Consider the following 14,300-nt stretch of genomic DNA (forward strand, 5'->3'; position numbering starts at 1 on the left):
CTACTGGTGCTCACCCTAATCATGATCCTGATTGTTTACTCCCGCCATTATTCTTATGCATTATGATCATCCTGCACTCCTGTTCTCAGTTTCTCACTCATTGCACCCTTTCAATGGTCTCACAGACGGTCGATCGCAGCCGTGCATATTGTATCCGCCTCGTTTTTTCTATTCCGCGGTTGCGCGAAATTCAGCGGTCTCCGGTAGCTGTCCGGCATCTCCAACTGGAACGAATGCTGCGTGTGTTAAACAATGGCGGCAAGCTGCCTTGATGTTGAAAGCGCAATGGTCAGACTTGTCCGCGCGCGGAACATTCCGTTTGTGTACCCCAAGATCACGAGTAGCCCCACATTCAGCTACTGGTATAAATATCTGCACACGCGCATTGGCAATTTGGCATCTACAAGAGATACAACATACGTACTCATCCAGCCGTCGAACAGCGTACGTCTCGTCTAGTCGTCTACATCGAACAATGGAGTCCTCGGAGGCGAGCTGGCACTCGTTCGACCCTTCGGTCGCCGCGGAGGACTCCGAGGAGATGGCGCGGCTGCTCGGGGTGCAGTTCTTCGGCAACGAGCAGAAGCAGCATCCGGCCGCGGCGCCGCCGTCGTCCATGTACTGGCCTGGCCAGGAGGCTGCCGACCAGTACTACACCTCGGCGCCGTACTGCATGCAGATGCAGGAGCACGCCTCGGCCGGCGCAGGTTACTACAGCCACGGCTACTACGACGGCGATGCCACTGCCATGGCCGGTAACTTCTTCGTGGCGCCGGAGGAGCAGATCATGGCGGATCCGGCTGGATTCATGGTCGATCTGAACCTCCAGTTCGACGACCAGGACGACGGCGCCGACACGTCGGCGGCCGCGTGCAAGAGGAAGTTCGGCGACCAGAACGGCACACAGAGCGACACGGTCGCCGCCCCGAAGAAGAAGGCGCGCTCCACGGCACCACCGGTACGTCAAACATTCTGTGACGTGATCCTCCTGAGTTCCTGGAAGCTCTTGACATATGTCACAGGATCAGGGTGCCTGACGGCGTTGAGTGTCTGTCTGATCGATGCAGGTGCAGAGGAAGGGCAAGAGCGGCGCGCAGCCCAAGAAGGCTTCGAAGGGCTCGTGCAGCCGAGGCGCCCAGGAAGAGAACAATGGCGAGGCCAACAACAACGTGCAGAGCTCCAGCAACTACCTCTCCGACGAGGAGGGCTCGCTGGAGATGACCTCCTGCAGCAACATGAGCTCGGCGTCCAAGAAGACGTCGTCGTCGCGAGGTGACCACGGCCTCGGCGGCGGCGCCAAGGCGAGGGCCGGGCGCGGAGCGGCCACCGACCCGCAGAGCCTCTACGCCAGGGTGAGTTAATCAGTAGATGCGCCAACGCAGTCGGTCACACCGTCGTGATGAAGTCTGAATATTAATCTGAAATGTTTGTGTTGTCGTTAGCAGAAACGTAGAGAAAAGATCAACGAGCGGCTGAAGGTGCTGCAGAACCTCATCCCTAATGGAACCAAGGTAAGATTTTTAAAATCTTAATCATTTGAACCACGACTGGAACAGTTTTTATACTGATAGAAATATCTGGGGAAATGATGATGCGGGTTGTAATGCATGCGAGATTTGGCTTTCAGGTGGACATCAGCACGATGCTGGAAGAAGCAGTCCACTACATCAAGTTCATGCAGCTCCAGATCAAGGTCGGTTCCTGCGAAACGCTAACCATATGTCATTGATCATCGGAAACCGACCCAGTGTTTTGAACAACTATATTGATCCTGACCGTTTCCCGTTTGTGAGCAGCTTTTGAGCTCGGATGACATGTGGATGTTCGCGCCGATCGCCTACAACGGGTTCAACGTCGGCCTCGACCTCAAGATCGCTCCGCCGCAGCAATGATCAGCTCTGGCAACGGGTACAGCGTCGGCCTCGACCTCAAGATCGCTCTGCCGCAGCAATGATCAGCTCTGGAGCCAACGAGGCTCGAGCAAATTTCTCGGCAGTCCGCATGCAGTTCATATGTGCATTCGTGCACAATGATTCTCAAGTGTTTAGATTGTTCCTTCTTGAATTCATTTCAGTCATAAATTACAGGCGAACGCCATATATAATACAAATTGAACGATATCTTACCATTTCACCCTAATTTGTCCTCGAGATGAATCATGTTTCAACGGACGTCAATAGCCTCTCCCTCGTTTTCTCGATATTATTTACTCCCTCCGTAAAGAAATATAAGAGCGTTTAGATCACTACTCGTAGTAGCCAAACTTAAGGTGTATGATTAAACCTGAGGTCAGTCCTATCTCTCATCCTTTTAGGTGATTTCAATTCCAACATAGCAGGAGGGAAGCCAATGGTGCTGCTCACCTTTGTGCAAAGGCAGCACTTAAATTATTAGATGATTCCTTTATGTTCGTTGTAATCCCGGTTTTCCTGATTGACGATGTACAATCGGATATGTTTCGGCCAAAAGATGAATAAGTTGCCTTGAAGGCGGATTCTCAACAAAAAAAGAGGTCTAAGAAGACTGACAGAAATGCACGACCTTGAGCATGATGACCGATCCTGAGAACAGAGAAGGCATATACTCGATATAAAGTTTTGAACTGGATGAGGGCCATCTTCGGCCCCTAACCTTCTCCTTTTTACATTCTTCGTCTTTTTGACCTGAGATCTCCGGATTTTTTTCTACAGAATTTCTAGAGTTCGGGAAGGTTTCGGAAACGAACAACATAAAAACATGCAACTAGACACTTCCCTCCTCCCCCGTCCCCCGCGTCGCCTCCCGGGGCGGCTCGGGCGGAGACCAACCCCACCGCCGCAACCCATCACCCCTCCTCTCCTCCACCCCCTCGCCGCCGCCGAATGACGCGGCCGGGCTAAGCCCGCGCAGCGGACGGCGGCGGCGGGGCTCTCCCGGCCCGTGATGGCGCGGTCGGAGTGCTGGATCTTGGGCGGCGGCCCCGGCCTCGTGGCGGCGGCCCCGGCCTCGTGGCGGCGGACGGGCGGCCGCTGTGGCCGCGGGGGCGGCGCGGCGGCTGGGCCTGGTGACGCTCCGGTCTCCACCATGGCAGCGGGTCGGTGTGAGAGGGCTTGGAGCTCTGGATCTCGGCGCTGGCGGCTCCCCGATTTGTCTCTGGCTCCGCTTGGTGTGGCTGCGTGGGGCCTTGGTGGAGCGATGGGGGTCGACGGGAGGGCTGGCCGTTGCCGGATCTGGCCGGGCGTGGTCGAATTCGGCTGGACAGCGGTGGTTTCCTGCTGCGGTCTTGTCTCCGCGTGGTGCGGTGACTGCAGCGCAGTGGAGCGACCTCTTGTCCCTGGGCCTGGCGTGGCGATGTTGGTCTCCGGGGCGGCGGCCCCGGGATGTTGGTTGATGTGTCGGCAGCTGTGGAGTTCGCGTGGGCCACGAGGCGGCCGTGGTGTTCTTGGTGGAGGGAGGCTCGTTTGGCTCGGCGGCGAGGCCTGGTGGTGGTCCTTGCATGGCGATGGCGCGATTTGTTGTGCTGGGGTGCGCGGGTCAGCGGAGGTACTGGTTGTCGGTTGACCGCGTGGGAGTGGTGGTGTTGCTGATCCGGGCGAAAGCTTGACCGGCGCTTGCTGGTCGGCGGCGGCGCTCGTATGCGTCGCTTTCCTCCTTGGAGGCGTCGTCGTGGTGATTGGTGCTCTTCAACTCTCGGGTCAAGATCTCCGGGCGAAAGTCAGGATCCTGGTTGGATCAGACGGCGGCGTCGTCTCCAACGTCGTTTTCCCTCCTGGGGGCGCCGTCTTGGAGATCTTGGTCCCTTTTGTGCTTCCTACAGGCTGGACGTGCACGGCATTGCGGTCGGGAGGTGCCCGGCCGGCGGTGAGGTTCGTGTGGCGTTGCGACACGTGTGGCAACGATGATGTTGGTGAGCAGAGCTGAGTCGCGGCTTGTCCTTTTGATGTCGAAGGTCCGGGGCGTCAATGGGTGTGCCCATGCTGGTTTCTGGTTGTGACAGAGAAATCGGAGCTGCGGTCGGCAGGGCCGCTGCGGCAACGATGACTCCATGAGGGCGGTTTTCAGCAAGCGGTGCTCTCCGGATGTTGCGTTGGACTAGGTCGGTGCGAGGCTAGCAACTTTCTCGTGTGAAGCTCGTCAGCAAAATCGGAGCTGCCATATCCTCGACGCTGCGGTCGACTGTTTGGCGTTGTTGTGGCCAGGTCATTCGCGTTTGCCCCTTTGGGGTTTGTATCTAGGTTTTCGCCCGGTTTTCCTCTAATTAACCGGACAACTCTCTTCTTCTTAATCAATGAAAATGGCAAATCTTTTGCCTCGTTTCAAAAAAAAAAATACAACTCTGACATCTCTCAATTCATTACCACCTTTGTCTCATAATTTAAGACGTTTTTGCAGTTCACTTTGAACTCCAAAAACGTCCTATATTATGGGACCGAGTAGTAAGTTAACCCCAACAATATGTTGGGTTTTTCCTCCGCCTAATCGTTGAGCATGGATAGTTGATTGGACTTTTGTTGACTAGGCTTGACTACGATAATTCATCATGTGCATGCCATGTAGGAATTGGTGGGACCCTAGGGTTAGATTAGCTATCCCACAATAGATGTCAGATTTTCTGTGATGGTCCACTAATGCATGATGGAATAGTGATATCGGTATATAATTGAATCATCGCAAATGGAAAATAGTTCGTTGATTTTCATGTACTAACGGTAAGGGAGGAAAAATATTATGATATGTAGTTAATCTGGTCTCTGTCACATAAGTGGCGTCTAAGATTGCACGTACCCCACAAAAAAGATGTTGATGAAATACAATTCAATTAATAAATAGATTCTCTTTTATAAGAGACATAGTAAACCATTATGAGTATGTACATAAAATGCACTGAAGACAATCAATATATACTCATGAAGCAATTCAACAACATTTTCATCTAAACAGATTTATTCTATAATGAGGGGAAAATCTTCTAAATTTCATAGTTTTAGCACTTAAGTTATCAAATTCATGATTTTGTGCGGATAAGAGACACATAAGATGAAGATATGTCTATGGATAAGATGAAGTACCTAAAACAGCCCACATAATGCCTCGGTAATCTGTGCATGTATATTCAAATGCGTTAAGAAAAATGAGTGAGTCATTTTGGGTTTTATGGCGAGAGTGTCCTAGATTAAAATTTGCTACGGCATATAAAATGCTCATAAAATTTGATGATTTGAGAAATATTGCAACTCTTAAGTTGTGGCCTACAGGATTACCAATATTTTTGTAGCAAAAGTGTAGCTAAAATGGACATGAATTTCTGGAACATGGTTCCACGCACAACAATTAGAATAGTAAAATAAAAAAATACTAGAAAAAAACTGAATAATTGGGTACCAAACTTGATTGGCGATTCCACTCATTTGTGAAGTTTCGTGAAGCAATGACATCCTTGGTGTTCTGAGCAAAAAAGTAAAAATCCAAGCTATAAAAACATTGTTTGAATAAATAGTAAGGCTCCGACTATATTTTCTTCACTACGAATACTACGGGCATCATCCCTTCACGAACTTCATAAGTGAGTAGAATGACCGACCAAGTTTGATACCCCAAATTTCATATATTGTTTATTTTTTCTAGTGTTTTTCTCCTGATTTTACTATTAGGGGGGGGGGGGGGGGGGCGTGGAACCATGTTCATCTATAATGAAAAAAATACATAGATGTAACTGCAAAAATGAGAGAAAACTACTCGCTAGGAGGTTTCACTCGAACCCATGCACCCCTCACCCGCAAGGGCACCCCTGGGTTACTTGTACTCGCACCCAAAGATCAATGATAATGAAAACATGTACAAATCGTAAAGTGCAAGCAAACTTAGGGCAAAAGTTCAAGTTCCCAAGGAAACATAGTCAACTTCATCGAAATCATCATTTGGAGATTAGGGCAAAAGTTTAAGTTCCCCAAGGAAACACAATCGACTTCATTGAAAACATCATTCTTTTGAAGAATAATAGTGGAAGTTTAGCAAAGTAGAGATAAGGTGAAGAATTTGGAGCACGCAGAACAACCCTTAGCCACCCAGGAAATCCTATATGCCGCTTATCGGGCCGTATAAGAGTTCTGCAGGACTTTTCGCCAGTCAGTCGAGCAAATAGACACAACACGTTTATTTTTTTGATTTTGTATTTATTTTTCTTTTCATTTCCTACACTTTTATTTCTCTTTTATCTATCATTTTCTTCCTTTTAGACTTTATTTTGTATTCCTCTTTTATTTTGGGTTTGTTTTTTTACTTTCAAGAAAATACATGAATAATATTCTTACTAATGCATGTATTTTTAAACATGCAGGAACAAATTGTTGTTGGATATATGATTATTTTACAAATCGAAATTTTTTATTTTATATGCGTAAATAATATTTAAATATGAGATAAAGATTTTCTTTTGCATTATAAAGTTTTACATGCAGGTATGTTAAAATTTTCATTTTCTATAAAAAAATTAGCTATATATTTTTAATTATTTCATTTGAAAATTTTAATGAAAATAGTGTGCGTTTGTTTTTTAGTAAATAAAAAGAAAGTTAATTGGCTGCCTAAGGCGGGCTGAAGTCGACTCATTGCCGGTTCCTCGTGGCCCAGCTACGACCTCGTAAGGCAATTTTTTTTTGAGTAACACCTCGTAAGGCAAATAGAGGCCGCTTGCTTGCGCAGGGCCAAACCGTCACAAAACAAAAAAGAACCCAAAACAAAAAAGAACTTTATTTGTATTCCTTCGGCTTTGGTTGATCAATAAAATCCCTAGTTACACTAAAAAAAAAGAACCAATAGGTCGGTACGGTCCTATTCGCTGCCGCTGCCGCTGCCGCATCAGAGCCGCCACGCCACGGCCACGGCCAACGCCCCACACCGCCACGCCGCGCGCGAGCCAGCAAGAGGGCGACCGGCGTCGAGCAGGCCCCGGACGGCGGCACCGCGTCGTGCGAGCCGGCGACCGCGAGTGGACTAGCAGCGAGGAGCGGCCGCCGGATCGCGGGGCTCTGCGGACCGCACGGCGCGGACGGCGACGGCAGCAGATTGCCCCCTTTAAGACATCAATCCGAGCTTTCTCTTTTGGTCAATTTCAGTGCCAGGTTTGTTGTGTCTTCTGTCTCTCTCCTATTGTAATATACTTGGTGAAATTTGATTTATCTGGTATGAACTGCGTATGCCTCACCATACCTTACATCGTTAGTCATGTGAAATTATAAATACTACGGCACTAATTTTATTGGCCATATGACCACTTGCTAATCGAAAACTCCATCTTCTTTGCATACTCATGTTTTCTCCTGAATCCCAATTGAATGGGTGTCTACAGCATGTTATGTGTTTTTATCTGTTTATCAATCTCAAATCATATTTGTGGGTATCCCCAAGACTCAGATTAGCTGTAATGGCAAATTATATCCTTTTTCATGCACACTTATAAACACAAGCCTTTAACAGCAGTGGTGTGGAGGAATTTTGCACATGGTGGCACTTTGAACTATGGGTATGTTTGAATGCATTCTTTACATAAAAAAACTTGCTCTCTGCTTGTTAGGCACTTGTACTAGTACTACTAGTTGCTGTGGAGATATTCAGTATTGACTGTCTAATGGGGCTAGTCTAATTAATTGGGCGTGGAATATATATCTCTACAAGCGTACATAATTTTCATGTTTGTTTTTGTGTATATTGATGTATCACAAGCATGAGAATCAAGTATCGTACTAGCTATTTACTGTTCAAAATAGTACTGGTACTGGTTTTCGTCTATTTCTGGATCCTCCCCTTTTAGTAAATTTACAATATGTGGAGGACAGCTTCTAGCTTGATTTGAAATAATTTCTAATCAGCCAAATAATTTGCAGGGAGCAGTACAAGGTTTTTCTTCTGTCAAGAGGGGTGGGTGTTCTCGCATTTCCTCAAGCAGAGGAGAAGCAGTATAAAGTTGTTTAGTGATAATGGAACCAAAGCATTCTGCTGAAATGTCCAGGTGCAACATCTTGACTAACCTTTAGCAACGAATGTGCCCTAACGATTTCAGTTGATTATATAACATAGAAATGATCTGCAGGCATTTGGACAAGCAAAGTCATGCCTTAATGGAAACATACCGAGCAATGTCCCATGAGTTGCATAAACTACAGGTGAGCCTCAATACTACTAGAATTTTATATTAAGAAGGAATCTCAGGGGTATTTCTTTAGTACTCAATTGCTGTCATTTTATATAGGTTGAAGAGGAAACAATCATGCGCAAGTTGTATGAGCTGATGTCTGCAGAAGGGCTTCTTCCAAAGGTACATTGTTGGTGCTGCTGTTCTGAATTTCGCCGTTGTAGTTGTTGAGCTTAGCATCACACTTACCATTAAACCAACTGTAACTATATATATCTATACGGTAAAATAGAGGGCTCAGCCAACAGTGCAGATTTACTAATAACTGAAATATAGCATGCAGAAAATAAATGATAACTTCATAAGTGAATGAGGAATTTGATTTTAGGAGGAAATAACCTGTCATGCTGCTAAGACTTTCCTGTTATTCTTAAATGGTAACAGCTACTTGTTTCCATATACTGATTATTAAGCCTTTTTTATTTTAAGTTGGACAAATAACTAGTAGAATAACATTCTTTGGTAATATGTCTCGTCTAAGTAGAATCAATTGTTATTGAACCTCAAGTGATGTAACTGAGGATACAGTAATTCTTAACTTGAATTGCTACCACTCATTTTTTGGGTCTTGCATTTTTTATTATTCAAACAATTTGGCATCCATGTCTAATAAGACTAAAGAAATGCTGATTGAGCTAGCATTATTCATACAAGTAGCGTTTTTCTAGAAACCACTTTAAATGTAAAGTTGAGCTATTCTCAATCCTCCCCCGCAAAAAAAAAGAGCTATCAATCCTATGTGCTCATACCTGTGTATGTGTTGACACTTCAAGAGAGAATCACTGATTCCTAAGAAAAGCCTACTTTCTCCACTTATGGTTTCATGCATTCATGAACTTAGGTCATAAAAGAAACGCTTATTTAGTCCATTTTTCTGTCTTAGGCACTTGAAACGTAAGACAATCAACTTCATTTCATGCTGCTCTGCCTCCTTTAACCAATCTCCCAATAATTGATGCAGCACAAGGAAAAAAGGCAGCTGGAGAAAGCAGGGGAATCAAGCCAGGAAAACGAAGAACAAGAACCATAGAATGTTAACCGTGAATCTGCAATATATGATGTTCCATGGGGATGCAACCGATCTTCGGTATCCACTCCAATGGATATTACTGTAGTGAAATTTTTGTCTCAGTTCCAGCAGTTAGTTTCCCTGTAATTTTCCAAACTGCACAACGGAACCTTGAATCTGGCTACTGTTCTGTGAGGAATTTTGAGATGGATTTCGAACCTTGTTTGTTCCTAGACGCTTTGGAAAGCTTGGGGCATGCATGACTAGCACATGAATTTTATGAATCTTGAATGTGACTACTGTTCAAACTTGTCAGTGAGGAATGGGCAGCTGACTCTAGTCTGTTTTACCTTACGCACATGTTGTGTATGAGAATCTTGTGTTTTGAGATGGGTTTCCTGTCGTGCTACTTGTTTGTTCCTGGTCGCTTTGGAAAACCTGGGGCATAACTAGCACATGATTTTTGTGAAGTTAGTAGATTCTTGGACAGTGGACGCAATATGAAATGTTTAACAGGCCAGATAATTTTCATCATTGCTAATATATTTTCCATTCCCTTTGCTTGGAGCAGGCGACACGACACTGACTACTCTCCATTGCAACGCTGGATGCATTCAGTGTCCATTGGATAGTGGAACACAGTTCTCTGGTAGTCTATGCATAATCTTTCAAGCTTCAGCACGGTCAGTGTATGGATGGAATTACCTGATGATGCATGTTAGCATTCTGACGAAGCAAGCTAAAAGCACATGTGTTATCGTAGCTACAATCACAGGTGTGCCCATAATCGGGTCACAGCCACCATAACTTTGACCTCGGCCTCTGAAATGATCAAGTGTTGATCCCTGTTAGATATGCGGTAGCATATGATCAGGAACAGTTGTGTGGGTTTCTCTCAGACCTGCATCTACACTCGGATGATCTTCTTTAGTTAGGTGTTCACTCTGATCTTGATCCAGCGACCCCCTGTCATTCCTGTGAACCAGTATGTAGATAGTCGAGAAGATGACCTGGGGGACGCAAGATCTTCATCTAACGACGCCTTTTACTGTTTCTGTCTAGTTACTTTACTTTAGCTCTTTTATTACTGCTATTTGGACTGTAATGGCTATAAAAGCCATTGATCCCAGCTGCCCTATGTATCAAGTTGTAATCGGGTTGTAACCCTAGCTACTACTGAGTGGTTGGCTCTACTTTCCCCGTTTCAAGTTATAGAACCCTAGCTAGTTCCCTTTGAATCCGGTGCTAGTTCCTTCTGGTGCACTAGTGGTGGCGGGGGTTGACAAAAGGATTTGGAGGCAGATTTGACTGCCCTCGTGGTAGTAAAATCCCCCCGTTAGCCCACCCAGATGAGTTTGAACAAGCTACAAAAGTTCACCGCTTTCTATAAATCTCTATACTTCAATGGCAAATTCGGGCGATTCAGGAAGCACAACACGACTAAAACTCAAATCTCCGCAACTGGACGTGCAAACTCTACAACAACAGTGTGCAGCTGATAAGCAGGAGTTTACTAAATTTGCAACATCGGTCAACAAGAATTTCGCAACATTCCAAGGTAGTTTCTCCAAAATTCATCCAGTTTTGGCAGGATTTTTGCTGAGCAACAGAATTTTGGTAAACAACCAGCTGAAGTGGTAGCCCCTGCCCTACCTGGTACTCCTGACAATATAAACCAGGCAAGAACTGTTATAATTTTACCGGGACAAGGCAGTGTTAATCAAGATCCACATAACATGGGCAGACCCAAGGACAAGTCACCTCTATAGTCCATGGGACAGCAGGAAGAGAAAATCTTGTGAAAAACAATACGATGGTTCCTTACAGACACCCATCTTCACGTAGAAGGAGCTGAACCTCGGGCAGAGGAGGTGGTTGGAGCTCATAAAGGATTATGACATTAGATTGCATTATCACCCAAGGAAGGCCAATGTTATGGCAGATGAGTTGACCGTAAGAGTTATGTTAATACTCTCACCATAGGAGGATTACCTCAGGAGTTAGCTGACGATCTCAGAGGTCTCCACTACGCGCAACATCAGCATGGTGCAAACAATATGCATAAACAAGACAATGCTCGGTATAATTATGAGGATGAGGATTTGAACATGGTCCGAGAGCAAATAGAGCAAGGTGTCAAAATCCTAATGACATAAGAAGAAACATTGCCACTATCAAACCTGCTAGATACAATATACCTCAGTCTGAAGAAGACGATGATGTAGGCCACTGGATACAAACTATTAAGAAATACTTTGATACCGAACACCTTTAGAGCAAAGAATTGAATTTGCAGTTTCTTATCCAAAGGGACCTGTAGTGCAATGGCGGAGAGGCTCCAGATACAATGTTCAGACACTTCCATGGCACATATTCTGTAGATATTTGGGAGACAGATACTCTGAAACTTCTATCACTAATAATGTGAGATCTTTCCATGCACCAAGTCAAACGGGAACAGTGGGAAAATACATTGAAAAGTTTGAGAGAACACTAAAACCGATGAGAAGAGATAACCCACACTCCTGATGATTATTTTGTAACTAGTTTCATGGTAGGTTTATTAGATTACATCAAAGCTCATTTGGAATGTCACAAACGCAAAGACTTGCAAACTGCCATGTGGTTAGCTAGACGAATGGAAGATGCAACCCCTCCTAAAAGGTCAGCATTCACTCCTTTGCAATTAGAAGACAAGTCAACTTTGACACTCCAAAACATGCTACTACCTTGCCACCAAATCAAGTTGTGATACAACAAGCCAGGCAAACAGGACATAGACAAGTTTGCAAACCCGGTTGAAAAAAATGGTGCATGCGGAACCTTCTGAAAATTCAAACTTGATCTATATTATTAATAGTGAAGAAGATCTAGTCGAATTCCAAGCACAACAAGAAGATGAGGTCATGCAAATTTCTATGCATGCTGCAATGGGCACTTGAGCAGCTAAAAATACATTCATTGTCAATATCCAGTTGTGCAATACTACTACCACTACATTGACTAACAGTGGGAGTACTTCCACTTTCATCTCCCCTAAAATTGCAGAAAAACTTCCTGGCAAACCAACCCATGCAAGAAACTAAAAGTTCCGGTGGCTAGTGGGGGTATACTGTGGAGTCAATTTATCTAGTCAGGATTGCTCTTACAGTAGAAAATTTCCGAGATGACGTGTTACACTTAAAGGGATATGGCATTATATTGAGGGTTGATTGGTTGAGGAAGTATAGTCCAGTGAAACTACATCAAATGCAAATGAGAATTACATATTGCAAAGGAGAACATGTGATTTTTCATCATGAGACCTTGCCTTCCAGTACTAAAATTCCTGCAACTTTCAGTATCTCCAAACTAACGGGTAGGCTGGTTGTAGTGCTTTTGTCTTGGTTTCTGCTGCTACCCTAGATAGTGAAGAGACTACAATACCAATTCCTGCTGAAGTCCAGTCCCTTACTCAGGAATTTGCAGATATTTTTACGGAACCTAGCACACCACGCCCAAAGAGTAGATTTTGTGACCATACCATTCCCATCCCAAAATATGCTAATGTGATAAACACAGACTACCTCATCACCAAAACACGCCCTTGAAGAAATTATCAAGCAACTGATATGGCTGGAGTAATTAAGCCTAGATCAAACCCATACTCCTCACTAGCTATACTAGTCAATAAAAAGGATGGGACTTGAGGTTGTATGGATTACAAAAAACTCTGTGCCATGACTATTAAAATATCATATCCCTACTATTGAGGACCTCCTGGATGAATTGCATGGAACAATGTTCTTTTCCAAAATTGATTTGAGGAGTGGCTACCATCAAATCAGAATGAAGCCTGAAGATATTGAAAGACTACTTTTTCAACATAACTTGGACATTAGGAGTACTTGGTTATGCCATTTGGTCTCACTAATGCTCCAACAACCTTTCAATATCTCATGAAATAAAACTTGGAGCCGTTTTAAAGAAAATTTGTGGTAGTATTCTTTGATGATATTCTAGTTTACAAGCAAGTGTTTATTACACTCGGAGCTAACAAACTATTTACAAAACTCTCTAAGTGCACCTTTGGCCAGAAAAAGTGGATTATTTGGGGCATATAATACAAGGAGGTGGAGTTGCTATTGACCCTATTAAAATACAAGATGTGGTTGATTGGCCTGTTCCCAAAAATGTCACTCAGCTAAGAGGATTTTTGGGGTTAACTAGCTATTACAGATGATTCATGCAAATCATGGCATAATTTACAGACCCTTATTTGACTCTTTCAAAAAGGACTCTTTCTATAGTCTAATACACAACCAGAAACATTTACCACACTTAAGAGCAAGCTCACATCAACTCATGTTCTAGTTCTGCAAACTTTCACAAACCCGTTGTATTGGAAGAAGATGTAAGTGGGTATGGCATAGGAGAATTCCTAATGCAAGAGGGCAAACCAATTGCCTACATGAGCAAGAGCATTGGACCTAAAGCACAATGATTAGCACTGATGGCAAAGTGCCACTAGCAATTATAGAAGCATTAAAAAAATGTGGAAACACTATTTTGTAGCTTCTTCCCCCGTAATCAAAACTGGTCAAGAGAGTTCGAAATGCATGCAAGAGCAAAAGCTCACTAAGGGCATCCAATATAAATTACTTGTAAAACGGTAGGAGTACAACTACAATGTTGAGTACAATAGAGGAAGGGAAAATAGAGCAGCAGATGCTTTCTCAAGGGTTAAAGGCATAGTGAACAGTTTGATTGCTAGTACTGTTCTTCCTCCATGGATCATTGATGTGGTCAAGTCTTATCAAAATGACCAAATGCACTAACATTATCTCTGAATTGGCAGTTAGGATAACAAACCCATTTCACATTTAAAATGGATTTTCAGATACAAAAGCAAAAATTTGGTTTGCAGCACGGCTAATCTTTAGACATGAGTTGATACAAGATTTTCATAAGTCTGAACTAGGGGGACACTATGGTGAAAATACAATTTATCGGAGATTACACCTATTGTTCCATTGCGCAGGGCTGAAACAAGATGTAATTGCATATGTCCAAGCTTCTCATATGTGCCAATTAAATAAAGCAAAGCACACCCATTACCTAGATTGTTGCAGTCACTTCCAA

General features: G+C 44.3%; 2 protein-coding genes across 2 annotated transcripts; both read left to right on the forward strand.

Moving 5' to 3' along the window:
- The first annotated feature begins 475 nt into the window (after positions 1–475).
- LOC109748391 (uncharacterized) lies at positions 476–2,093 on the forward strand. The gene is made up of 5 exons (XM_073497797.1): positions 476–958; positions 1,068–1,352; positions 1,443–1,511; positions 1,628–1,693; positions 1,797–2,093. The coding sequence occupies exons 1-5, from the start codon at positions 476–478 to the stop codon at positions 1,890–1,892; spliced, it is 999 nt and encodes a 332-aa protein (XP_073353898.1). The 3' UTR covers positions 1,893–2,093.
- A 4,697-nt stretch (positions 2,094–6,790) lies between these two features.
- Positions 6,791–9,533, forward strand: LOC109748390 (uncharacterized). Its single transcript, XM_020307421.4, has 5 exons — positions 6,791–7,100; positions 7,863–7,987; positions 8,069–8,141; positions 8,228–8,293; positions 9,132–9,533. Exons 2-5 carry the CDS (start codon positions 7,956–7,958, stop codon positions 9,198–9,200), a joined length of 240 nt encoding a protein of 79 aa, XP_020163010.1. The 5' UTR covers positions 6,791–7,100; positions 7,863–7,955; the 3' UTR covers positions 9,201–9,533.
- Positions 9,534–14,300: the final 4,767 nt, after the last annotated feature.

Source organism: Aegilops tauschii, chromosome 4, assembly GCF_002575655.3.
Source record: "Aegilops tauschii subsp. strangulata cultivar AL8/78 chromosome 4, Aet v6.0, whole genome shotgun sequence".
Taxonomy (NCBI): Eukaryota; Viridiplantae; Streptophyta; class Magnoliopsida; order Poales; family Poaceae; genus Aegilops; species Aegilops tauschii.

Excerpts from the sequence above, each read along its gene's own strand:
- LOC109748391 (XM_073497797.1), top strand. The coding sequence starts at position 476 with ATGGAGTCCTCGGAGGCGAGCTGGCACTCGTTCGACCCTTCGGTCGCC. Across the intron at positions 959-1,067 it reads CGCGCTCCACGGCACCACCG|GTGCAGAGGAAGGGCAAGAG; the intron begins GTACGTCAAACA and ends TGATCGATGCAG. Across the intron at positions 1,694-1,796 it reads TCATGCAGCTCCAGATCAAG|CTTTTGAGCTCGGATGACAT; the intron begins GTCGGTTCCTGC and ends GTTTGTGAGCAG.
- LOC109748390 (XM_020307421.4), top strand. The coding sequence starts at position 7,956 with ATGGAACCAAAGCATTCTGCTGAAATGTCCAG. Across the intron at positions 8,142-8,227 it reads ATGAGTTGCATAAACTACAG|GTTGAAGAGGAAACAATCAT; the intron begins GTGAGCCTCAAT and ends CATTTTATATAG. Across the intron at positions 8,294-9,131 it reads CAGAAGGGCTTCTTCCAAAG|CACAAGGAAAAAAGGCAGCT; the intron begins GTACATTGTTGG and ends TAATTGATGCAG.